This window comes from Mchenga conophoros, linkage group LG1 (genome assembly GCF_057382185.1).
Source record: "Mchenga conophoros isolate Kocher_MC1m ecotype Shallow Benthic linkage group LG1, M_conophoros_male_GT1.1, whole genome shotgun sequence".
In the NCBI taxonomy this organism is placed as follows: domain Eukaryota; kingdom Metazoa; phylum Chordata; class Actinopteri; order Cichliformes; family Cichlidae; genus Mchenga; species Mchenga conophoros.
Genome location: NC_140526.1, coordinates 36,391,895 through 36,419,607, shown reverse-complemented (window position 1 = coordinate 36,419,607; position 27,713 = coordinate 36,391,895). Strand labels below are relative to the sequence as shown.

Here is a 27,713-nt window from a genome sequence, read left to right as displayed (position 1 = left end):
ATACACACACACACACACACACACACACACACACACACACACACACATACATATATATACACACATACATATATATATATATATATATATATATATATATATATACACACATACACATATATACATACACATACATATATACATATATACATACATATATACATACATATATACATACATAAATAAATAAATATATATGTATGTATATATATATATATATATTTATTTATTTATTTATTTACTTACTTACTTATTTATTTATTTATTTATATTTCATATATTTATATATTTCATTCTCTAGACCAGTTCACACAAGTCTACAGAATTCTAGAGAATTTATTTCTCTATCATTTCTGAACGTGACACCATAGAAATCAGTACAATCAAACCACGCTAGCTATAAACACATAGCTATGCCCCTCCATCCTGTTAATCCCTCTACTAAATTAAAAAAACAAAAAACAGCCATTTGACTTCTTATGTGTACCAAATCTAATTCTGATCCGGCTACTTGTGTAGTGGAGCTTGTGACTCTGGGCTATGAATAATGATGTCATCTCATTTGAACTGAAAGCATGAAGCTTTGCTAATTCGGTGAACAGCAAGGGGGCTAGGGCTCACACTGTCATGGTGAGAAAACAACACATCTGTCAAAATACTGATAGAGCCTTTCAGAGGAAAACAACAGTCTGACACCTGCTGCTGCTGGTTTGGCTGAGGAAGAAAACGTTATCAAGCTGCACACCAGTGGAGATTTCTAATTCCACGAGAAGAAAAAAAGAAAAGGAGAAAAAGGGTTAGGGCTAATGTCCTCGCATGCTGCTGTTTAATAGTGTCGCAAAGGGGAGAATATACTGCATTAAACAAAACTATGACGGTTAAGCTATCCTTGAATTTTGTTTTATAATTGACCCAAAGGCCTTTAAGCCTGGGCTTGTTAAAGTAACACTGGCTTAAGCAGCTTGATGGAAGTGTGTACACTTTTGCATTTTTTTTAGTCCAATTTTACTTTGTGCAGTTTGGGAATATACATCATGACAAATTGAGAAGGAACACTTGTCGAGAAGCAGTTTAATCAAAGTTCATTTTAGTCCAGGCTGTCTAAAAAGGCCATCTGTGTGCCAGAAGTCAGCATATTTTTCTATATGCCATCAAACATTTTAGGTCACTTACTGTGGTTTGAGTTAAGTTACCAAGTTATGTTTCAGAAAACAAAAAAAAAAAAAAAAAAAAAAAAAAAAAAAAAGGTAAAAATTCTGATATACAGGGCATTTTTATTTATTTATTTATTATCTTTTAAAGGTCGATGCACTCGTTTTTTTTGCTATGCCCAGTTCTGCTATACATAAACATACACACACATACGGCAGCATAAAGCAACACTTGTTCATCGTTCTGTGCTGAGGACTGAGAAGCACTGTCTTCACTTCAGCTGAGTTTTGGCCACGAGACTAAAACTCACTGTACATACGAGTATAGTTTCCACAACCAGGTCAACAACAGTCTGACTTGATTAAGGTCTCATCCACTACAGTCCTGTACAGTACTGACACATTTACAAGCTCATTTAATGTACAAGACATGGCTTTTTTTTTTTTTTTTTTTTTTTTTTTTTTTTTTAAGATCAGCATTTAAAGCGCCACATCATTATAAACATTTTTTTTTAAAGCTGTTCATATCGTTAGATTATGCGTTTACATGTATTATTAGGCATCAATTAAAAATAATGTTTACAGCAACACTCTGGCATGCTAAACTACAGTATTGATTGATTCGATCAGCCATCCCTGAATTTCAGACTGCCAACTCACTAAAACTAAATGTTGTTTATTTATTAATTATGTAGTCCTATTTTTTTTTAATTTTAAAATGTTGAAACCTTTATAAAAAATAAGAATTTATGGTAAACAACATTTTCTAGCACAGCTGTGTTACTTCAGCAGGCCACTAGGAGGCTGTGGCCCACAGTTCGGGAATCAATGAGTTGGATCAAAAAGTCACATCGCTCCAAGTTGCTCAGCAGCTCATATCTAATAATATACTGGCGAAAGCTGCTGCTAAAACTTGTTTTTTTTTGTAAATACTGTGGTTATTCCATTTATCTCCCTCGTCTTAAATGAACTTGACTTTACTGCAGAGTCGCTGTCAGTTTCCCAGCTTAGCATTTTTTGGACCTATCTTGCCAGATTTAAACTTCAAAATCAAAAGCATCTGAAAAATCCTTGTTGTGTTCCAACAAGTCTGGAGTCAAAATCTAAAGCTCTAAAAGCCAACAGTGTTGGGAAGGGTCAATCAGGTCCTACATCAATGTTAAAATCAATTGAGGAGATCAAGCCATAGTAAGACACCAGCTATCTGACTTTGATAGAATCTGAGAAAGAGCAAAAGTGTGCTGCTTACTATTTGTTCCAATTCTCACATGACAGAAACAGAATAGATAATATTGCACACAAACAGGTTACTGATTACTGCTTCCTGTGTCAAAAACAGAACATGACCTGAACATAGTAAGAAAATAACAACTTCAGCTAACTGAGCCGCTTAAAATGTCTTTCGTGAAAATTTGTGATTGGATTCATTAAGCGCTTCTTTAGATCACAGGAGAAACAGGGAACTTTGACAGCCACTGCATCCACCAACTACAATCCACTTTAAACCTTCCCTTAAAGCTCACAATGCTGCGCTGGAAATTTCACAGCTTTCATTGGGCAACGTTATATTATTGATTATGCAGCTTATTAGAGCACTTCTTTATAAAAGGCTCTTCTTCTTGTCCTCAGCCAAACTAAGCTTTTCATATCACAGCATTGTATTTTACAGTTAAATATGAGGATCGGTGAAAAACATACCTCCCAAGGCGTGTTCGGTCATACTCAAACACAAAGACTCAAGGCGATTATTGATGTCTGGCTCTGTCACTGGTAACTGAAGATCTGTGCAGATACAAAAACATATTGAAATCAAGAACAACAGTGAAAACATCGAGCACAAACAGATGACAACTTGACTTCCTGAAGGAAGCAATTTATTAAAAAAACAAAACAAAACAAAACAAAAAAAACAGATATGTTGCAGATTTAGCATGCTAACCCAAGGGCCTGTGTATTAGCAAATTTTGTGTCTAGCAGCCTAAATAGGAACCTAGCAACCACTTCAAACCATTTAGTCCCTAGCCACTTAAGCCCCATGCCCCCAGTACCGGGAGCAAAAAGGAGGAGATCAGGTTTAATCGGTTATAACACGGGGTGAGAAATATAAGTCCAGACATGTGTGGTATCCACAGAAACCTCAGAATCTCAGCTAAAATGTCATATAAACCATTTCTACAACCACCAAACACACCGAAAACAAACCATGATTAAACGAGCAGTTACGTAAATGTGCAGACGTCCCCTAAACAAACGAAACCGAACAAGAAATTCTTCAGACTTCATATAACCGGCTAACGAAAGGCTAGTTATCTTCCAGAGCTATTACTGACTCCAAACACCAAGTTTCACCACACTCTGACCAAAATTCACTGAATGAGCCGCCAAAGAAGACCACAAAAAAACCCACACAGCGGCGCAAATTCTATAAGACAGAAATTGGCTTACCATCCCGATTTCCTCAGTTACTTTCGCCGGTAGCCACGTGATTATCAGCAGTTACCACGCCTAACTAGCCGCATCACAGCTGTTTTCCTTTGACAACCTCCATTTTAGACCCACCTACAGACATGTGACTGGACAGACGTCATATGCAGTAAATTCGGGCCGACGTGGTTTTTGGCCTTGCAACGTCTGATTGGTTGAAGTGACGTGAACGTGGCATTGTTACTGTGGCATTGTTACATTGTTATCGTTTGGCTCAAACGATTAAAATGAGGTGTCAATCATGCAAATTGACCAAAAGAAACTAAACTCTGAGCGGCTGTAACTTTGAAGGGCCAGAAGCCAATAGCATATGCTACTTCCGGTGTGGAAACACCTGTGGGGAGCTTTGTTTCCGGTGTCCTATTAGCGCCTTGTTTATGGTCCAAAACAAGTTAAGCAAATTAATGAATCAAGCGGCGATTTACATTTCTATAGATGTCTTGGGCATTTACCCAACATATCTGTAAATGATGTTCATCGACTTGTCGATATGTTTCCCCTGCGCCTCAGAGCAAAAGAGAAAGATTCAAATGTTATATTTCTCAGTATCTGTAAACAGCGGTCCCTTGTTTATCGCGGGTGTTATGTTCTAAAAATAACCAGCGATAAGTGAAATCAAGTAGCCAATTTTATTTTTTGACGGTGCAAAACGTTTTGTTGACATGGTCGACATACAGTACTGCACTTCAAAGTCACACTGCTAGCGATCGATGCAGCGATTCTGTACTGTACAGGAGAGACGTGACGGAGGAGATCGTCTGCAGCCGATCAGGACGCAGGACACAATGTGATGCACTACAAAATCTGCGAAACAGTGAGGTGAAAGGTGAACCGCGAGGGACCACTGTAATTTTGAAGGTAAGTCACAACATACCCTTCGTAAATGCTAATGTATAGAAACCCTTACCAGCAATCATTAATTTTTTGTGTGGCTTTTTTTCCACAGTTTGTTAACATGCTGTGTGGGTGTGTACCTGACTAGCTGATATCGACATAACGAGGAGACATCTAGTTTGACTATTCTTCACCTGTAGTTTGAATGTTGAACATTTGCCTGTTTAAATCATAAGACCAGTCACTATACAGAGATGTGCTTCTGAATGTGGACGATGTGTCTTCTGATTTTGTAATGCAGCTCTGCTTTCCTTGAGTGATGTAAACAACTGATCGATCTAAACTGTTTAAACGTCAAAATTGATCATTACATTTTTTTTATGACAACAGTGGTGAGTGTTCCCACCTTCTGCTCTTTGTAATTTAACGCGATCTTTCCGTTTTTGAGTTTTGGACATGATTTTGGAGCATATCTTCGCAGTAGCGATTGACTGCAAAGTAAAGCTACCGGGAATGTACAACCCTACATCCGGTCTCAAACCAGGAAGTTAGCATTTTCTCGTGCACAGGGTCTGTCACTACCCGATCCGTACCGGAAACCCGATCGGTACCCCGCATGCGCGAAAGGTGTCTACCTCCGGTCGAAGCATTTTACGATAGTTACAGGTCAGAGTACCTGTTAAGATGTTAAGAATAACAAGTATCTCTTAAAATGTTTCCGATAACAAAACATTTAATATAATGTAGACAAAAACAAAAAAATAAAAAGATAGTGACAGATCGGGACTCCCGATCCTTACTGCGCATGTGCAAAGTCGGACCGTACAAATCGGGTCTACCTGATGCGTACCACGCATGTGCAGGGGTTTTCTTCTTCTTCTGTTCATTTAATGGCAGTGTACTCCCCAGTGTACGAGGATACCGCCACCTGCTGACTGAGCGAATGAACCCTATTGTAAACTGAATTAGCGTCATTACATACGTGTGTTAAATTTGATTTAGTGATAATCGAGTGTGTTTATGCTGGTCTGTGTGGAGAGGATTGTTGGAAAAGTGATGATAATGTCCGCTATCACTGTCAATTGCCAGTAAACACTTCATCTGGCTGCTGAATCTTCACGTGACATATTATAAAGTCTGTATTATTAACCCTGTCATTAGGCACCATTCTTCTTATTTTACGGCGCCGTTGTTCAATCGGGGAATGCTCTCTGTTGAGGAGAAAAGCAAAAATTTGTTGCGGATATGGATTATCCATTGTCCCGGTAGTCGAAAAGGAGGCAGAGCTGTTAAAAAATGCTAGGAGCTAACTGGGCGCAGTGTTGCCAACTCCTCAGTAAGGAAAAATCGCTATTGGTTGTCCTAAAAGTCGCTAAATGACGTCATCGCCTAATTTGCATAATTGGTCATGCTAATCTAATTGTAACCTATTGTTGTTGGAGAGAGAAATAACATTGTGGAAGAGACATAAAGTGAGTAAAAAACATCTTAAATGCATTTAGAGTTTATTTAGAACTACAAATTAAATTTCTTTTAGCAATTAATGTTTGTTTTAATGTCACAATTCCAACCCTGCTCCTTTACCCGGGCTTGGACTGGCAAAAGTGACCCGAAATAGGCACTCTGGTAGAGTTACTTTGTGTGTTTATAAGTAGTTTTAAACCTTGTGATCCACAAAACAGCATAAGAGTAAAAGAGTAAAAGAAGAACTGACTCCGTTACAGCACCCACTGCTTGTTGAGAGTAAAAGCGATACGCGCTTTCACATCTTTGTCGCTAAGGGGTCTGAAAACTCGCTAAATATAGCGACAAAGTCGCTAAGTTGGCAACACTGACTGGGCGCTAACCGTATCATTCAAATATATTGAATGTCGCAATGTTGGCAAAGAGAGGAAGTGACGTAAGATTTGCGCATGCGGGGTACTGATCGGGTTTCCGGTACAGATCGGGTAGTGACAGGGTCTATTAAACGCACCATGCGCACGGCAGAAAAGGGCCATTGCCATGTAAATGTGTGGTTAATTCTTCACAAATATATTTTAAAAAAAAGGCATTTTTAGGCCTGTTAATAAAATTAATTCATTTCTGCTCTTAAATACCTAAAAAAAAAAAAAAAAAAAAAAAAAAAAAAAAATTCAACTGGCATGATGTCCAATTGTGTGCCAAAATTGGACATTTTTTGTACAACGTGTGGATATTCATGTATTGACAGTGCTGTAATTTTTCCACTGTTTCACTGTAGAAACATAAATCTTTGCATAGATGATGTTTATATGTTGGTTACTGAATTTCTGGAATGAATTGTGAACTGAGGCATATTTTTAAAAGAGTTATATGCTAAAAATAAATAAATAAATAAATTAGGCGAGGATAAAATCTACTTACTTTTTCTGTGTTCCAGTCTCAGTAACTTTGACACAGTAATATCTGCTTCAATATTTACACCTCTGATGAAATTTCACAAGTGTTAGCTTTATTTTGATACCAAGATTATAAGCACAGAGTTTGTAATTGCAGAGAAATAATCAATTAAATTTGGGCATTGCATTTTCGAGCAGGAAGCTCAGAAACCCCTTGGGGCTTAAGAGGCTAGCTGAGTCTCCAACACAGACTGGGCAGTGGAAAATCTCTTGTGGAAAGAGAGACAGAGTTAGGCCCAGTAGTTTGCACTGGGCTATTTATAGGGTCCAAATCCCTACCATCACCCCTTCTTCCCCCACACCCCACCAACCCCCCTGTGTACAAACTTACAGCTACACAAACACACGCTGGAAACAAGAAAAAATAAAAACATCCAATCATCTAACATACACTTGTTTCCTTATCCTCCACCACTTTTTTGTCATTTAATGAGGAACCTTATTCAAATGTCGGTAAAGAGAAAGGCACATCAGACAGTGTGTGGTTGGAGGGGTGAGGGACGTATAGCCTTTCACATCAGTTACCCTGGCCAGACACAGCTTTAATCACCCTTGAGAGCAACTTATGTGTGCATGACTCTGCAGAGTTGTCAAAGATGGAGAGAAGGGGGGAGGAGGGGAAAACAGAGAGAGAGGAAAAGAAAGAAATCTAAGAAAGAAAGTAAATGAGTGAGAGAGGGATGGAAAGCAGGCCAGGGAGCCCCGGACTCACTGCACAAAGAGCCTCATTGTGAGACTCCTTTGACTCTTTCCTCCCTCCCAGCCTCCATCTCTTCCTCTCTCACATAGCCTCAACTTCTCCCTCCACCTAATTTCGCTCCTCTCCTTTGGTCTTTTTAAAATCAGTTTTTCCTCTTCATTCTAAAATAGGGATATTTCTGTCACAGCTTGTCCATAGAAATGGTAAATACTCTGTACTTGGATAGTGCTTTTAAAGCTTAGCCATGGCCGTTCCTTTTACTGTCCACTGTTAGTGACAAGTAGCAATCAGCAGAGGCTACTACAGGTCACTTTGCTTGGCTCCCGTGGTTACAGTGACTGGTGCACACATGGACATTACAGGCGGGCCTTCAGGTCCCAGCTCAGATTGTTAACTTAGGTTAAAGCAGTGCTGGGGTATGACACACAGCTGAGGGGCACTGAGGGTTTGAGGTGTTAGGAGCATCATTTTATTGGATGAATTTGGAGTTGAACAAAATACCCTATTTGTCTCACTCAGGAGTTTCTTGATGTGTTTGGTAACCCAGGGATAGTTCAGAAAACAGCGGATAGTTTGTACAACGACAGAGGTGTCCACAAGAAGATGGCATACACTAGGGGTCGGCAACCTTTTTGATGATTTTTGATGCAATTTTCTGAAGACAGTTAAACTTGTCAGGTAGTGATGTCCAGCAGGTGAAAATGCAAGCTCCATGAACACTCACAGCTGTGGATTCCAGCTACGTTCTTAGTTCTGCAAACTTTGACCCCCACAGAGTCGAGGTTTTCATTTCTATCAGCTGCATTTCAATGTCGCATTAACTCAGCCAGTTAATGCGAGACAAATCCAGCTGCTCATTAAAGCTTTCTGGTTTGATCAGAAAAGAAAACATTGGTCCATACACCTGAAAGTCCCAAAAACGCATTGTGAATTCTGTCTTGAGTCTACGGATGTATCAGTGTATTTCCGCGGTGCTGATGCTGCGCTGAGCGGAGAGCTCCTGAAGCATTTGAAGTGTCAACATTGCTTGAAATAACTGCCAGCTAGCAATGTCGCTCTCACCGGTAGGCTAAGTGATTTTTAGCCAATTACAAGTTGAATCTGATAGTTGGGGTTGTTAGCTAAGATACCGTCATTAAGAAGCGGCACAACTAATGTGTCTATGCGAGCTAATTTGCAATGTGCACCGCTGGCCCGGCCATTTATTTTTTAATGCACCCTCTCAGATTAACTCATTGCGTGTTGTACCCAGGGCTGGACTGGGACAAAAAAATTGGCCCGGGCATTTTGACTAGAGACCGGCCCACCATGTATTATAGGAAAAGCCATAAAGCCTTTGAATGAAAACAAACGCTGTTGTGACAGTGATGCACACTGTCTTGTTGGTATATGTATGAAATCATACATATACCAACATTTTACATCAGATAAAAACTTTGGTTGTAAGATTCAGATAATTATTTATTAAAAGCAAGACATTTTAAATGAGAATAAGAAAGTTATTCTCATGTTAATGCCCTACCTGGCCCCCTGGCAAAACTTTGCTAGAGCCGCCCCTGCACAGTTACCAGCTGTCAGCTGCTTAGAAAAGGATCCTGGTGTTATTTGTCTCTCAGAAACAGTTCATAACTTCCCTTCAACTCATTCATGTCACCTAAAAGGTAAACCTGTTTCTCCATCACCTGTTCAGCTCTGATGATTCAGTAAGGACATCTCCTGGTTTCGTCTTCATGTTTCCCTCTCACTAGATATCCAAACCGGTATCATGACCAGCAGCTTTTACAGCTGTGGCTCCAGCAAACATCAGCTGATACTAGAAATTAATATTAAATAAATTCTAACAACAGCTGATCAAGCTTAAACGTGCTGCTGTTGTTTAACGCGACATCTGCTGGTTTCCTCTTTCTGGCGCAAAGTGGACGATAAACAAACAAGAGAGAAAAGCCAATCAGCTGATCATTGATCAGTTTCATGATTGAAGTAGCAACAGGAGAGGGAGGGGAGAGAATGAGAGGAGAAGAGGCAGCTGCAGTGTAAAGACACAGAATAACTCCAGCTTTGTGTCTTTTTTCATTCTAGCTGAAGTCCGGGACAAACAGTTTTTCAGCTCAATACGAAACGCGTAATATTTTCCCTGAATACGGGACGATTCAGTTTTTTAACGGGACAGTTGGCAACTCTACTATCTAACCTTATGAATAAAATAAAGTTCACTATCAGTAACATCATAGCACCCACCCAGCTGTAGAAACTCCATCATGCTAGCTAGTACGCAGTACGAATTACTGTAACTGACTGTAAAAAGTCAGCACAACGAAAATAAACTACAACTAAACTTGGTTTATATCTGACCCAGATAGACTGCAGGTCATAACTTCTTACCTGAAGTTTAGTTCACCTGACACTCGGACTGGCGGCTGCTTCGGGTCTCTTCTCCTGCCTCCCCTTTCCCTCATCCACCTGCTGGCCTCTGTGGAAGCTCCGCCATAGCCACCACCAAACAACTGAGTTATTTTTACACATCGGCCAGCATCTGGCCAATCCACCACCTCTCATTGTTTATACCATTACATGAAAGAAAATAAATAAATCATCGGCCCATAAAACCAAAAAAAAAATAAATCACCATCGACCCAGCGGGCAAATTCCCGGTACACCCGATGGCCAGTCCAGCTATGGTCGTGCATTAAAAACAATTTTGCCAAAGAAACATATGGGCCTTCAGACCACTTCTTCACAGTCTCAGCTGTGCCAAGTGAAAGCATTGGTCTGTGCCTGGGCTGATGGCGGACCAGGTTTTGCCTTGAGAGCTGCAAGCCTTAATGTCAGCACAGAGCAGGGACCCGTGTCCCTTGGTAGCGAAGTCCACAAACTGAGTGAAATTGGAACAAAGTCACTTCATTTCAGTCCCCAGAAGTCATGAGGAAAGTACACAGGTGCAGAGGGTAGTCTTACAGTAACAGACTTGATGATATAAGCCATGTTTGACAAGCATGTGAAAGGAGAAATGTAATCAACCAGCAAAATAGCATACAAACTGCTTGGGTATGTAATATAATGCAACTCTGCTACTAACACTTCAATAAGTGGGCTGCAGAAATGATCCTTCATGGTAATGTGACCAGGGTGGCACCATTTGCTGTTAATAAATGCAGCAAGTGCCGCCCCTCCTTCCTTGCCCCTCTTAAATTTGGTTCTGTTTGCCAGGAAGCATCTGAAAACAGTGAGTGGTAATGATGAGATCCAGGGTCTTTCATGCAGCAGTGTTTTTGTGAAACCCATAATATTCGATGCTCAAGGAAAAAATTACTTAGTTTCTCACTCAGTTTTATATTCTAGTAACCTCTGATACCCCATGAGGGAAAAACAAGAGATGCGTGTCCCCTCTTCAACAGCCTATGAGGTCTGGAGTCAGACAAATGCCTATACAGAGGAACCTGCCCGAACTTCTGCTGAGATGTTAGCTCTTGTTCTGCTCTCCTGCTCATACATATAATCTGCTGGTTTGTGGCATAAATAACTGAGTGTTGATTTGCTTGGCAACAGTATGATGTTTAAATGAAGACGGTAATAGCATCATTTAAAAAAACAAAAAAACAAAAAACAAACAGCATAGGCATAGATGGCAAAGTTCCAGAAAGTCCTGAGCAGCAGCAACACTGTGGGGAAAATAAATAAATAAAAAGTAGGAAATGGCTAGAAAAACAAATCTAACAGGCTGCATGTACAGCTGTTTAGATCTACGACTGCATAAAGGCCAACATTCACCACTTAGCTGGCATGTTCAAAGCCTGAAGATGGTTATGTAGCTTTGTCTTGTTCTAACACACATATAATTTAGTTGGGGGATTCTACTTTATTCAGCCCATCCCTGAAGTGTGACTTCTTCTAGCTGCCCCACTGTCAGCAGATACCACGCTGATGTCAGCGCCATCAATGCAGATGAATTAATGAGCCGGCATTCCTGCCAGTTCCAAGGTGTTAAAGCAAATGTTAGTATTGTAATTAGTTAAAGTAAATGTAAGTGTGTCCCGGCATTACTTACCAGCTTGTTGGAACGTGACCACGGTTTGTGGTGTGGTGTGAACTGGTAGGGAACGTGTCCTCTGCACGGAACTGTGGGTACGACTGGGCATGCTGTTACTTCCTCCAGGATTAGCAAACCATGGACCCTGAGGAGGACATTTCAAGATTACATAGCAGAGAATGTGCAATGATATCCAAAGTCTCAGTCTTGGTGGAAATGGGTTTAAAATTTGTACAAAAGTTTTTGTTTCTGCTCTCAAAATGTAGTAAACTGAAATGTTCACCAAAACTCTGCTTGATCACTATCAGGACATTGCCAGAAAAAAAAAAAAGGGGGGAAAAAATTATTTATAACTTCACATTATTACGAATGAATGTGGATCTGGGATGCACGACAAATGTTTGTTGTTCTTTTTTTTCTTTTTGTGATACAAGGAAAGTTAATTTTGAGAAGTTCCTGCTTTATTTGAACTTAACAGTACCAGACCATAAGCATGGACTTCAGAACTCACACTGGCCTGTGGATTACGTAGTTAAGATTAAATAGAGAAATGTAATAGGCAAAATCCCATTTCTTCATTATGATTCAATGCACAAATTACAAGACCAAAGATTCTGCTCCAACTTCCCTACCGTTCCCCACATCAGCGCTTTGGCTAAAACCTTCACTGACCAAAAACATGAATGCATGAAATGTGCAAGCTTGAAAAAACTCATGTAAGACCACAACTTCTTAAATACTTTCATTCCCCACACTCCTGTCTGAATGTCTAGCCCACACCTAATGACAGTCTCAGACGCTCACCACGTGAATTCCTCACTGTAACCTGCCCATTATACCCCAACAGCACTGCCACATGCCCCTCCCCTCACCAATCCACCCCACCCACCCCCACCCCTCCAGCGCCGCAGGCCAGGGAAAAACAGGAAATGCCTGTGCACTGTTCTCACTGCTTCTGACTGGCCCCCTCTCTCTTACATATATATAGACACACACTTAAACACTCCCTCTCTCGCTTGTTGTCCCTCCTCCTTCAACGGCACGGCTACCTCTCCCAAAATATGACTCACACATTTCCCCACCCGCCCTCCTTCTCCTCTCACTGCACATTCACACACAAGAAGGTCCAGCGTGACGAGGAGGAACTGAGGTATTTCCTCCCATTGTAAAGGATGAGAGAGCGAGAGAGAAGGAGGGAAAGAGAAGGAGGGACAGAAAGTTTTCCAGTGAACTAGGTCAGCCCAGACACAAGCGTGCCAGGATGGGCCTGAAACAGCTCCACAGCTCCTCCTGTTTCAATGTTCTGCACTGACGCAGAGCCTCTGGTATGTGGGGTGACCTGCCTATGAGTTCCATCCACCTCACTTCATTTGCCAGACACCACCACCACTGTTACTCTTCCTCACCCTGCATTTCTTTGTCATGGAATAAAAAGACTATTTCAGGCAGAATACATGCTGAAGAAGGAATTCTGCTGCCCGAGGTACTGTAAACATCCTGGAATGTATTATTATGCACTACAAAATGTTCCTTTGTACAGTCACATACACCACTGCCATTCACCACAGTCCCTTTAAACACACAATTTAACTCCCATTTAGTACTTATTGAAGTCAGACTTAAGGAATCAGTACATGCTGTAGTATATTGTAAACATAAATATGACTGAATCTATATAAACCAAGTCTGCTGAAAAGAGGGAACACTGCGAGGGGCTGTGGGTCAGGTGGTAGTGCATGCTGAGGTTAGCGACTCAATCCCCTGTTGTTCAGTCCATGTCAAAGTATGCTTGGGCAAGATTGTCGCCCATCTATTGGAGTGGGAGTTTGTGTGAATGTTAGACAAAAAGGGCTTAGGAATACATAAAAGCATTGTAGGTGTTATATTGGGTGAATAAGAAGTGTAGTAGAAAGCGCTGTGATTGCTCAGAATAAGTAGAATAGTGCTATTTAAGTACCTCTCAGTTCAACAAAACATCCTCAACATGCCCAGTGTGTGGAAGTAATAAAAAAAAAATTCTTTGAAGAGTTTAGGGATAAGACAACTGATTAATATTTTGTTTAGTTTTTGAAACAAAAACATTAAATCTGCATTTTCTACATTTATAAAGAAAAAAGCTTTCAAATATTTTAAACTGTAATAGCTAATCCACAATATAAGGACAGATTAACTGAAGATGATCAATACCCACAAATTAGCTGATAACCTTGCAGATTATACAATACTGGTAATACAAGTTGGTTATTATATGCTGGTCTTCCTGTATGTGTCCTTGTTGTCCACTGGACATTCAAGCGTCCTGCTCTTCCTATTTGACGACTCATATCTGCTAACTGGTTCAAACAATCTGCTTATTTGAACTCACATGTCTTCCTTGCTTGGGACCGGTGGGTGTGCTGCTGGAGCTACGAGGTGTGGGTCCCAGCAGCCCCCCGCTGCCCAACAGGCCCAGCCTGGCACCCGGCAAACTCCGGGAGGGCATCTGGAACTGGTGAAGGCTCCTCCTGGCTGACACACTGCCCCCAACACAGCCAGTGGTAGGGAGAGAGTTGGACTGGCCAAAGCGGCTGCGACAGGACAAAACAAAAGTTGTACAGAGGCGAGCATTGTCTAAGGTGTTTGGATGTTAAAAAGAACAGCAGCTGTGCATTTAAATAATATGAAGCACAGAAGAATCTTTTTGTAAAATAATTATGCCAACTTTAATTTTCTTCCATTTTCAGGAAGCTGTGCTGCTGGATAGATAGAAAAAAACATTATATGCAAATTTCACTTGACTAAAGTAGTTTTAAATTGACATTTAATGCATATGCTAGTTTGAAAGTAATTCAGTCCAGTAGAGTATAATCATCCCAAAGCTACAACACTGCACATGAATACAGAACAGTTTTTCCTCAAACTTAACTTGAACTGGCTTCTTTGTTGTCTACATTAATTCTTTAACTGTTAGACGTAAATAAAGTAGTTTGTGTAAAAATTAGCCACTAAATTTTAACACATTTAACTTTTGCTTCCCACTTATTTAATAATTTTCACATAGAAGTCTGTCTTTTTAAAAAAATGTTTTAACAAAGTTCGTCAAACTTTTTCAACTGTCTTTATTACAGGAAATACCACTGGAAAATTAAGACTATTGCTCATCTGTGTGCATACCTCCTCTGCGGTCGGTACCCTGCAATGTCAAGCAGGTTTTTCCTCGGAATGGACCGGAACAGCCTCTGGACCTGTTGTTTCCATGACAACAGTCTCTTCTTCTGCGTCTCAGTGAAGGACTGAGAACAAGGGAGAATGGGGATTATAAAATCTGGGGTGAAGTGAAGCATTACTGCTGAAGAACATGGCTCAGTGTGGCTCATGTCACACAGCACATTTACACCAAAGCTCAATGATGCTAGGCAAAAACACAAGACATTTAACAGACAAAGAAAAAGAGTGGCTAGAAATGATCTGTTATTTATGGTAAGTAAATAACAGATCAGGGACTAATTGGACAACTGCATTTCATTTAATTAGACATATTATTACTAGTTAAACTGTCCTAAATTTCAAATGTATTAATAGCAAATATATAATATCCTGTGCTGCTAATCCCTTTAAACAACATTAATATTGGTAATACACAAAATTAACTTCCATTATTGTAACTATCTGTGAACAACTATAAAATCTATTTGCTGATATATTTCATTGACTGACATTTTATTTGGTATTTGGGGGAAAAATGAATTGCATTGAACTGATACTACTATCAGATATAAACATCAAAAGGAGGGGGTGGCTACCTCATGGATAAGGCACTTGTCAATGAGTTGTAGGTAGCAGCTGATGTTGTCCTCGTCTGACCTTGACACCAGCAGCTGTGTGCAAACTGTGGACAGCACAGATATGAAAACACAGACATTAAATCCAACTCATCCCTTGGCCCCAGAAATCAATCTCAATTGCATGTTGTTGTGAGGAGCTCACCTTTGCCCATAACACGAGTGAACTGACCAGGTATATCCCCCTCAGCGATCACACTGGTGCCAGACTCAGCCTCTCCTCCACTTCCCCCACTCAGGTGGGAGCCAGGTGCGGCGCTTTTGCCTTCCGGGGTCAGCAGAGGGCGATGCAAAGAGGCCTCTTCGCCACCACTGAAAGCCTTAATAGGAGTCATGATCATTTGGTGGAGCTCCTGGAGTGGGGCACGAAGGTTACCGCCCTCTAACACATCCTGGTGGCAGCAAATGACATCAGGTAAAGATGGTTTTTACTTTACAGATGAGATCCTAAAATCTAATGAAGTGACAGAAGAATTGTATCATTGCGGGGACCACATCTATGTAAAAACATTTATGTAAAAGTGTGCCAATTCTAACCTAGATAATGAATATTTAAGGTGTAATGTGTGAAATTCAGAATCACAAGATGTTGCACAAGCAGATGAGCATCTCAAGCAAAAACAAAGAGACACACCTCCCTCCACGTTTCATTTAAGCTATTATCAGAAAGCTTCTGACACGCTGGTCAGACCCAAGCACGCTGAAGAGATCACATCTGTCAGCTGAAGCCAGCTGAGAGAAGACAAGCTGGTGGAGATGGAGCAAACAGGGAGGTGCTGCTTAAAATCCTACCCCAATGAGCTAGATTTGGATAAATCAATTGACTAATAAGTGCACTTCTTCTTCAGGAGCACTGACCAAATGCTCCAGATTGCACCCTGCCATTTCAGTTTTACTTTCACTTTCACTCTCTTCTTTTTATGATAATTAGCCAACCGTTTCAAACAGAAGGACTCACATGCAACAACACGCACGCAAGGCGTTTCTGGCTTCAAAACACAGAAGCTCAGATTACAACACAGATAGAGGGAGTGTGACTTTATTCTCTGATAAGTATGCTTTACTCCACCATATCATCACACAACAAATTGTTCAAAATTGTACAAAAAAGGGAAAAATACAGCTTAATTTCCTTCACTTATGTCCACACACGTCATATCAGCCTACCTCCCACACTACACACTTCAAAGCAGTAGACAAGTCTGTGTGAACTCAAAATACCGAGCAGCAGGTGTCTTGTTTCCCAAGCTCTTCAAATGTACAGTAACATGCTTTTAAAATGATTCGTCATTGATGAAATCATTAATGGAAAGGTTAAGCCTGAATTTAGCTGCCTCAAGAAGTTGTGGCGTGCCCTTGAGCGTCATTGTCTTGCTCTGAAGGCTGAATGAAAGAGTGCAGGGGTGGGGGAGGCAGACGGGTTTAAATTAGGAGCCCAAAAGTCTCTTTCCTGGATTAGGTGTTCCCTTAGCTGTCATCTCAGATACATAACACCAACACCACAAACAAGCTTTGAGGTGGACTGGATGCAACATGTAGTCCTTCTGACCTTTTCCAGGCTCCGGAGTAGGTTCTGCCTCTCTTTGAGCTTCTGAATGCTGATAACAATCTTGTGCCGTGCTCCTTTAGTGACTTTCTGTTGGAGGAAACAGTTTGGCATCAAACATCTCTTCTCATTGACAATACAGGCCTAATGCAATGATAGCTCTCTTACAAACACAGTGTGATAAGGTTTTTCCAAATGGAAAGAGGTTTTGTGCTTATTTTTTAAATAAACATGAGTTAGGCCTGTCTTTTTAGGACAGATTCTCATTACTTAAAACGCTCTGTTGGTTTAGACTACATTAGCCTTTCATTTGGAGATTGGAAATTTTTGTTGATGATGACTCCTCTTGGACATTTTGTTCACAACATCTCAGTGAAAATGTGCACTTCATTAGGTTCAGCCTAAAAACGAATTAGCAGCACCTGGAGGAAGTACGCAACTTCCCAGTGGACGGAGTTGTGTTAATTTTAGCTACATCCGCTGTTTCAGAATAGCCTATCCATGTCCTTACACACAAGCATCAAGAACTAAATGTCTTGTACCATTTAATACAACATTATCAGGTTTCAACTTGAGTAGATCTGACGTAGACTACACTGATTTCGTAGTCCAGGATATTAACATGTTTCTCTTTTTGCAATTCTGGGCCCTATGTCCCAGAGGTACATGCTCATCTACTATTTGTTTTTTTGTTTGTTTGTTTGTTTGTTTTTAAACACAGACTTATTGCCTTGCATACAAATAGCAATTTCTGAATTACTGTGCAAATATAAAGTTGGTATCTGTATAAAATTTGTCCAGAATAAAAGCTATACTAATTGTAGAAATTATTACTACATCAGCTCACTTTGTCTACAAGTACGTGGGTGCACATGTGTTTACCTGTGCTTCTAGTTGCTCTTCAGTCAGTGCCATCATCTCATCGTAGGTCATTGTGGAGAAGAGAGCGGCGTACTTATGGAGACGGAGACTCTTCAGCCAAGCAGGAACATCTGAGGGACAAAGACATATCACATAATCACTGCTGCAGACGACCAAACAAATGGGTCAAACTACAGAGGATGTTAAGCTTATTGCTGACACATCTTTGTACTAACGTAGAATAATAAGGGCTGCTGGCTTAGCTTTTTTTCTTTTCTAAAATATGCAATACTTTTTGCCTGTTTTGAGGACTGATTTGCAGAAGTTCAGAGACCAAAAAGGCACACCGAAAACCCACCCTCAATCTCCACCTACTCTGCCTGGTGTGATGTGGCTTGTGATTACACAAAGTTTGATGGTCTTTGAGAGCATTTGATCACTGGCACTTTTCGATTTAGCTGAATCATGAATAATGTGATAAAAGAGTCCAAAACCAAGTCTGTAATGCAGTATTTCATTGTTAGACTATGACAGCAACAACAACAGACAACTGAAAAACAAAACCCTCTAAAACAGATTTTACAAATGACAGTTTGTTCTCTTAGAACTATCAATGAAAACTGTCAGAACTGCATTCCTATTTATCTGAATGACTGCATTTCAAAAAAAAAAGAAAAAAAAAAAGACCCAGACGACCAGAAAGGGTTTCATGCTGTGCAGACACTGATCGCCTCAGAGTAAGGTCAATAAGGTCATTAGTTCTGACCTCTGCTTCCTCTCACAAACTGCACGACTGGATTAACAACTTGCCACGCCCTTTTACTGAATGCTTGTAAAGCACAAACAGCAGATAGTCATAAGTTTCCTCATAGAAGTGGTCCATATCAGTGATGGAGGAACCAAAAGAAAATAAGTGATGTAAATAAAGAAAGTTTCTTTGCCAAAGACACTTTAATATTGTAATATAGTGGGACTGATTAGTGGACAACCTGCTCCTCCACCTGAATCACATCCAATTACCGGTAGTAGTAAATGTCTGAAAGCTCGGCTGACTATAGTATTGAACCTAGTCTGTCTCAATACTCATTCCCACCAAATCAGTCAACCTAGGAGAGTACTTTTGATCTAAATAGGGGAGCCTGTCATTACCCATTTAACCTCACTGATAAATTGTTTTCATGTTTCATTTTTGTGAAAGCAAGTGTGGACTTCAAAATCAGTGGTTAGTTCCGACATCTTAATTTGTCTCTTGATTCTTGGAAATTAAATCTATAAAGTTATCTTAAAATCCAATATCTAGTGACTCTGTCCCAGAGTTGGCATTGCTATTTCGGGAGTTCTCCTTATTCCCTTGAAACTGTTATCCATCTATGCGCATTTCGACTGCGAGTCAGCCACCTCACTCCAACGTTTGCCATAATCCAGTAGGTCACGAATATTGAACAGGTCTCTTTCTTACTCACCCCTCATGCCACTGCCCTCTTCATGAAAGGAACTGCGATGCAGACCTGAACCTCCTCCTAAACCAGCATCCTCCAGATGCTCACTGCCTCCACTGCCAGAGGAGGCGATGCTGCTTTGTGGAGAGAGAGGTGCGTGGTCTGGGGCTGGGCCTCTAGCAGTCCGAAGATCTTCCTGGGAAAGCCATGCGTGACCCAGAAGCTGGTTGTTGGGGCCACTCATGGGGGGTGTGAGGGACACTGAGCGCTTTAAGGGACTGTGCTGTTGGCTGCCACCTCCACTTGTAAGGACTGTAAACCAACAACACCACTAGTCACTCAGACTGACTGGGAACATTATATAGTTCACGCACTCCTGTGTTCAAGAACACTGAACATGAAGTCATTTTCTTTACATTTTGGCGATCTATAGGCTTCTAATCCATATGTATTTGGACAATGACAATGACTGTGTACACCACCACAGTTGACTTGAATCAATATGTGACTTGAGCCCAGACCTTAAGGTTGGATCCAAGGGTTTGTTTGTTTTGTTCTTTGTTTGCTTTTTAAATAAAAAAAAAAATAATAATAATTAATGAACTGTTTAGGAATTACAGCTATTTTTGTACACAGTGCCTCAAATTAATTAGGCAAACTAACATTTTAAATGTTTATGTTTTGATGCTGCTGAGCTCGTGTGTGCATTCTTTTTTTTAAATCAATGTATCAGATTACTGATTGGGCAACTCAAACTTTTTGCTGTCTCTGATTGGTTTATTTTGGTTTTTCAGCCTATTAATGGCCACCTTCACTTGCATCAACATCTCTTTGGACCTCATATTGAGAGTTCCAGTAAATAGCTACCAAATAAAAGACCAACAACATGAAACTCCTCGGTCAGTCAATTGCCCAATTATGTCTTAGCTTCTAAAAATGGGGGACTGTGTACAAAAATAGCTGCAGATCCTGAACAGTTAATGCAGATAATTGTTAACTCTTCCACTGTCAAACAGTTTATTGTGCTATTGACCCTTCTTTGGTGTCGTTTATTCGAATGGATGATTGAAGTCTGAAGAAATGAAGCAATTTAAGAATTTATTCATGTAGCAACCAGGTGCTTCAGTATAATGTGGAAGAACCATGAACAGCCACAACCCCATGGCACCTCCTCCTCATGCTGAGCAACAGCTTCTTTTCTAAGCTTTGCTTCTTAGTTCCAATTGTCTTAGGCAGAATTTGTACTCATAGATGAACATAATATTCCTTGACATGTTAAGGTGCACATGTTGCCGACATCAGCGCTAACGGGTCCGACAGTGACAGATGGACTGATTGACCGCTTTTCTACTCTCTTGGAGTACTCAAAGCGCTCTATACAACATGCCACACACACCCAATCTCACAAGCACTGACTCTAAACTGAGTGCTTTTCTAACGACATTCACACACATTCACACTCCGATGGATGAATCAGAGAGCAACTTGGGGTTAGTCTCTTGCCCAAGGATACTTGGCATGCAGACTAGAGGATCCAGGGATCAAACCACCAACCTTCCAATCAGTAGGTGACCTGCTCTACCTCCTGAGCTACAGCCACCCCAATAATGATCCTTCCGCAGGCTGGCTGTCATAGCAGGCCTCCCGACCACCCTATGAGACGGGCTGTGTGTAGTCTGTTCTGGATTATCTGGGTAGAGACCCATCGGCCATATCATCCTAACTGCAAATCTGTAGATGACTGCCATCATCTTGGGACGCCCAATTTGCAGCCTGTCTCCAACATTTCCTGTTATATGGAACTTCAATTGGGAGACTGTACTAGCTCTCACTTCAAATCGTGCTGCATCTTTGTTTTACAGAACATCAGCTTGAAGTTCCCCTATGGCACACCCTACCCAGATCAGTCAAATTTGGCATGCCTGGAGCAGACACCAATTTTCCACTGTAGCAAGGTCGAAGCTCACAGGTGCTGCTTATCAGAGACTAATTGGACACCTGTTTATCAGCACCTGGGATTCCAGAATCTCAAACCAACAGTCAATAGCTGAATAAGCTGTTTGGCAGTGGCAGAGAAGATTTGGCAAGTTTTTCCATTGGCACAACCCATGTACTCCACTCAATCGCCAAATGCATTTTCCTTACAAATATGACACCAGTTATTGCCAAGAAGCATTGTTACAACAAAGAAATAAGCGACCAAACAAAGTAGTTCAGACATTAAAGTAAAATGAAGTGTTTTTTGTGCTATTGGAAGAATGCGGCTGCATTTGCAAAACAGAAAATACATACGACTCTCAGGTTTATCTCCCCTTTGTGCTACATCTCAAATGATGTTGTGCCTGTTTAATACATGCACTGCATTTTCTGCCTGGGATTTTATGCAAGTGTACATTCTCAGTGTGTAAATTTATCCTCTATATAGAGCCCTCAAAAATTCCATAGTTGGCAAAAAAAAAAAAAAAAAAAAAAAAGCACACAACATGCCTCTTTAGGGCTTACAAGAATCATAATCATCTTGTTTTATTAGAGTACTCAAAATCAGAATTTCCTGCTCACTATAAACTACAGCTCATCTGTGACATAAGTAGTTATTTAGATTTAATATCTGAAGTTTCAACCTCCAAGCAACATACTAAACAATGCCTGTTCAATGACCTGAGGAAATATTTTTCCACTGTGTAAATAACTTAAGTAAATCCATCGACCAAGATATCCATTTGCTTGAAAAGCCTTTCCTCTTCATTTCTTCATCTTAGTAAGTGAAGTCTACTCTTACGGGGTCAAACCAAGGTTACCATTACTACTAAAATAGCAATACTTTCATCTCAAAACAGTTCTAGGATCACACATTTTCCTGAGACTGTTGAAGTGGATGAAGAGAATGAAAAGGTGGAGAAGAGCAAACAACTTTTTTGTGTCGCCTGTCTGGCAGGGTAAACTGCCATCGATAGTCCAGGCTCTCTCTCCTCCTCCTATATGTGGTGCTCTTACTGTTGGCGCTATGTATAGGACTTCATGGGCTCCGTTTAAAATAGGTGCCCAGCTAACATTTCAAGTTCCACTCCCTAAATATTAGCCATTTTCCCTAAATACAGTCTGCCACAAAGGCTGCCTTACAAGGGAAAGGATGGGTGGTATGTGCTGCTGTGGTTTGGACTAAAGCTTAGAGTATGGGTGGGGTGTCATCAGGGTGTTCTCTCAGTAGAACACAGGTTGATGTGGTTGGACCATGATACTCCTATAGCCCTTAATGTGACCAGATGAAGACATAACCACATGTTGACCAACAATGTAAAAATAATTTTTAATAACTCAAATTAAATACCTAAGCCAAACACTGACTTTTTCTGATGCCAGAACAACCTCCCCGTGATCATTCTATAACTCTAAATGCCAACACATAAATACCAATTTGCTTTGAGTGTGTCCAATGCTTCTATTCATTTTACATTTATATTAAAAAAACAAACAAAAAAAACCCAAACACACACAAGAAAATATACCTATGCTCTCTGTTGTCACCAATCCTGTACTGGTAGCTGGGGTAACTCTAGTTTTATCAGTTGTGAAATCCTATGATCTTGTTTGGGACCCAAGCTGTTAGCAGTCTAACATACAAGAGGATCTTTCTTGGAGCAGCAAGCAGAGCTTTAAATGTGCCTTTATTTATAAACCTTCAGCTGTTTCTTTCATCTCCCAGGAAAAAAAAAAGAAAAGAAAAAAGAAAAAGAAAAAAACAGAGCTCTTGCATTCTTGTCTGGAAATATCCTGCTCTGACCATAGTTATGTTCAATTCCAACAGCCCAGCCCTCCCTATGTGTTGTCTTCCAGCCAACACTCAGCCTCTGTAGTTGCTGTGTGGGTTCTTCAGAGTGTACTCGGTCTGGTCAGGGTGTGTTAACTGCTGTGACTATTTGCTCAGTACTTGTTTACGTTCAGTGTAGAGTGTTTCTTATACATTTGTTTAATTTATTTATAATGAAACAAGTATTTAAAAACACTGTTTTTAAATGTGGCCTGCCTTTTTTGTGCTTTGTTATAGATGCTTTTGTGCTTTTTGTGCAATTTCTTTAGTGGGCCCTTATGAAACTACTCTCTCTGATTTAAATAGAGGGTTTAGACAAGCTTCAAACCTGAGCGTTTGGCTCATAGGAATATAAGCTGATCTCATAATTTTAAACTATTGCTGTATTTAATATGAACATCTATAATTTTAATAATTACCTGACAGATTACAAGGAAATGAATAATAAGTTATCAGTTGAAATCTGAAATTAGCAAAGATTTTACAGGATGTTGCAGAAATGTAACCCACTGTATTACAATATTTATTACATCATTAAATGCACCAGTCTGTGGCTCCTATGAAAGAAACAGGAAAGACAGGACAGGTTTTCACTTACTCGCGTTACTGCCTCCGCCAATTCCAACAGTATTGATGGTTGCAGGCACAGAGGATGATGGGTAGAGAGGGAGGTGTCCATTTTCGCAGCCATGCTGATGCCAGCCTCCACCTATTCCTGAATCCCTGGAGCTCTGCCACCCATTGAGGCGGTCATCTGAGCCATAACGTTGGTGGTGATGCAAGTAGGGAATGCCTGATGAAGAGGTGTTGGTAGAAGAGCAAGATCCAGATGAGGTCAGGGTCGAAGGAGGTGTAGACTGGTGGTGATGGTGAGGCCCGGCAGGAGGAGGCCTTTCCAATGAGTCTCTCTCTCTCTCCTCCAGGTGGTTGAGCCAGAGTGCCAGAGCAGCGCGGTCTTCAGGGGAGGTGGCGGGGTGGATGAGGGCGTAGGAAAGGAGCTGCCGAGACTCCTCCAGGTGATGGCCGTGCTCGATCGTGTGGGCCAGGATGCGAGGCAGCAAGCGCATGTATTCTCCCTTAGCTTCAACGTTTCCCGGTTTGAGCAGCGGAAGATGGGTAAGGACGAGAGAGATGACACGTTCCTTGGGCTCACTCTGCCATTGGCTAATTATACCTGCAGGACAAAATGAAGGAGAAGATTAATTAATAAAAAAAAAAATAAAAAAAAATTATACACACACACACACACACACACACACACACACACACACACACACACACACACACACACCAGTTTAAACAGTGCTTAAAGTAGAGATGGACGATCCGATATTACGTATCGATCCGATACTGACCCAAATTACTGGATCGGATATCGGCCAGAAATAAAAAATGTAATCCGATCCATTAAATATATATATATATATATATATATATATATATATAAAAAAAAAAAAAGCACCTCACAAAACTTGCTACACGGCGTAACTCGGCTCATAACTGTAGCACGTCGCAGCAGTATGCATCACGTGATAGAGCGGCTGTGTGTATTTGTAGCCTCACCAGCATTTCATCTCCGAGGAACTTATCCCAGAGAGAAGTAAAGCAAGTGTGTAAGTTCATCTCTGAATGTCTGTAAAGCATTCCCACGTTAAGCTTAACAACAGACATGTGGAGTGACTGCCTCTCTCTCCCTCCCTCTCCTGCTGCTACTTCAATCGTGAAACTGCTTAATGATCAGCTGATCGGCTTTTCTGTCGCGAGTCCGTCTCTCTTCTTTGTTTTTGGCCCACTTCTCACCAGAAAGAGGAAACCAGCGGCTGAACAACAGCAGCACTATTAAGCTTGATAAGCTGTTGTTAGAATTTATTTAATATTACTTTCTACTCGAGGATCTTTTTCTACGTAGCTGACGGCTGGTAACTGTGCAGGGGCGGATCTAGCAAAGTTTAGCCAGGGGGGCCGATAAGGCATGAACAGGGAAAAGGGGGCACAAAGACATACTTTTCTTTCTTATTCTCATTTAAAATATCTAGCGTTTAATAAATAATTATCTGACTCTTACACCCAAAGTTTTAATCTGATGTAAAATATATAGAAGTCCATTACTGTATATAGTAACTGTTAAGTCTAATATACCCTAGTAAGCTATAGTACTTTTTCCTTTGGGAAAGTACCATCTGTGAATTCTGCAATTCTGTTGAAGAAAGATGTTGAATCTATTTAATTATTCTTGAAAAATAATTTATTTCTGTGCATTCCCCCCCCCTGCATCAAATTACATTTGATTACATCGATTAAGCATCATGAGGTGGAGGGTGGTTCCCTATTTTTTTTTTTTGCTGGGAGTTTGCAACCCTATTAGTTGGGTTGCTTAATATTTCTGCTAAGTACTCTTTAAAATACCAGAATAGGGAGGATGGAGTAGGTTTAAGTTTATTAGATTGATCAGTGTTGCTGAACTATGAAATATTTTGGGTGCAGTGTATTTTTTTTTTTTAAAAAACATACAGGTATAACAGAATAGCTTTAGTGTTGTTATTTATTTAAACTTGAGTATAAACTTATATAAAATGCAGCAAGATATTAAAAAAATATTTTATTGATTTATAAAAAAAAAAACAAAAACAAAAAAAACACTATATCGGATTCATATCGGTATCGGCAGATATCCAAATTTATGATATCGGTATCGGACATAAAAAAGTGGTATCATGCCATCTCTAGCTTAAAGTAAGATTTGTTTTATGATATCTAAAGGAGCAGCAGAGGGGAATGTAATTTATAGATAGACAGATGAATTAGTGAACACATGTATGACTGAAAATAGAAGACACCAAGATGATGTCAGACCCTGCACCCCGCACCATCATCGTTCTATTTTGTTCCTTCTAAAAACACCCAGGTCTGTAGATTGCTAACGGAGGCCATACAGTTTTGGACATAACGTGGAGGTCATGGAGCTCTATTGTTGTCCCAGTCAGTAGGCCATAAGAGGTCCATTCCTATCATCTTGGACCAGGGCTATAGATACAAACAGGTCAGGGCAACAACTCCGACAGCCACACAAATAGAGACACGAGGCACTAAGAAGGCCGGCTTCACTTCCGGCTTGTGAGACACGTCTGTATGATCCGTCCACAGTAGTAATTCTTAACAAAACATGTCTTACTTTGAAATCCCACACATGAGGTGGGGGGGGGGGAGGAACAGAAGAAGAAGAAAAAAAAAAATCATCAGCTTATCCTCCTGTTCAAAGACATCCCAAGGTCTTACTGTGGTGATGTACAGCTCTCTCTGCCCTGTCAAGTGGACAGATGCAGCTCTGACTGGGCAGATGGAAGACCCGTAAACCCTGAAGCCCCCTAAACAAGGCTCGTGTTTACATCTCTGTGAAGTTGGACCCTTTACAAACATACAAGACACAGACGTGGTGACAGCAGTTCTTTATTTGAACAGTAAAAATACTGTGGCTTGCAATGGGACACAGACACTCCCGCTCCGCTATCACGTCCGCTCTCCTTTCTCCAACTGTCACTGTGAACATATAAAGAGTCACAATCACATTCACATCCCAGCACACCTGTTCACCCCGCCTCTGCGCCGCCCCAGGAGCTCACTGCGCCACCCCTCCTCTGCAGCCGGCCAGAGACCACACCCACGCCACAATCTCCTAATGAAAGATGACCAGGTGAATACACACATTTACTCCAGGCTGGTATGTATTTTGACGATTTAGTTTGCTTTTAGACTTCCTTGTTGTTATTTAGAGAGCAGGTTTATAAAAATTCTCTCATAATCTATAACCTTTCATTTTTACCTGATAATGAGACATTTAGTAGGATTTAAGGCAGAGCATCCAAAAAAGAGACACCAAATATAAGGTCACTGTCGGGACCTTCACATTTCAAGTTAACAGTAACAGCAAATATGCAGGAGAGACAACTGTTCAGTTTATACCTTTAATTTGGACAGACATCTTTTCATCTAAGATTTGTTCTGAAAACTAAATCTGTGCTCTGTTGCCAAACTCAAATTAACAGAGTTCTGTAGGTGGCAAAAATTTCTCCCAACACAATGGTCAAAAGTTCTTTAGACTTTCCAATCCTGCAATCAATTGTTGACAGAGGAAATCCCACCTCTGCAACCCCTCAGTGACCTGTAGTCGCCACAGAAACACAATAATACCTTAAGGGATGTTTCTACAATAGAAAACAAATAGGCCACTCTCTGAAAGAAAAAAAAAAAAAAAGAAAAAAAAAGAACTGTCCCTATATCTATTAAAAAGGCTAAAAGACAGGAGTCACGTGGGACCGCCGAGGAAGATGGCTGCTCCTAAAGCCTGTTGATTAATGTTCTGAATTTGGAAACGTACACTTCAGTTGTAGTCATAAAGTGGACACCCCTTGTCGACTTTGAAGTTTTTCAAGGATTACAGCCTTTGAAAAAAAGGCAGGTAATAACAAAGCAAACTTTTTCCAAAGCAGCTACCACGAGGAAGAAGCAAGCTAGCATTAGCCTCGTTCCGGAGCCGCCCGAAAACACACCTGTATCTGATGCCGCCTCTCCAGCAGCAGCGGAGGAAGGTACGGGGAGCGAGAGCTAAAAGGACAAAATTAAGA

General features: G+C 40.6%; 1 protein-coding gene across 4 annotated transcripts in view; it reads right to left on the bottom strand.

Moving 5' to 3' along the window:
- The window catches only part of samd4a (sterile alpha motif domain containing 4A), an 84,504-nt gene that overhangs the window by 14,612 nt on the left and 42,179 nt on the right, over window positions 1-27,713 (bottom strand). For 3 of the 4 annotated variants that reach the window (XM_085276445.1, XM_085276455.1, XM_085276464.1), the window contains exons 3-12: window positions 23,690-24,265; window positions 19,308-19,595; window positions 17,866-17,975; window positions 16,987-17,073; window positions 15,583-15,829; window positions 15,399-15,484; window positions 14,770-14,888; window positions 13,982-14,183; window positions 11,635-11,761; window positions 2,850-2,933 (exon numbers count right to left, since the gene is read on the bottom strand). In XM_085276445.1, the coding sequence (XP_085132571.1) occupies window positions 2,850-2,933; window positions 11,635-11,761; window positions 13,982-14,183; window positions 14,770-14,888; window positions 15,399-15,484; window positions 15,583-15,829; window positions 16,987-17,073; window positions 17,866-17,975; window positions 19,308-19,595; window positions 23,690-24,265 (1,926 nt within the window). The remainder of the gene's footprint in view (window positions 1-2,849; window positions 2,934-11,634; window positions 11,762-13,981; window positions 14,184-14,769; window positions 14,889-15,398; window positions 15,485-15,582; window positions 15,830-16,986; window positions 17,074-17,865; window positions 17,976-19,307; window positions 19,596-23,689; window positions 24,266-27,713) is intronic. The other variant, XM_085276472.1, reaches the window with a different exon arrangement.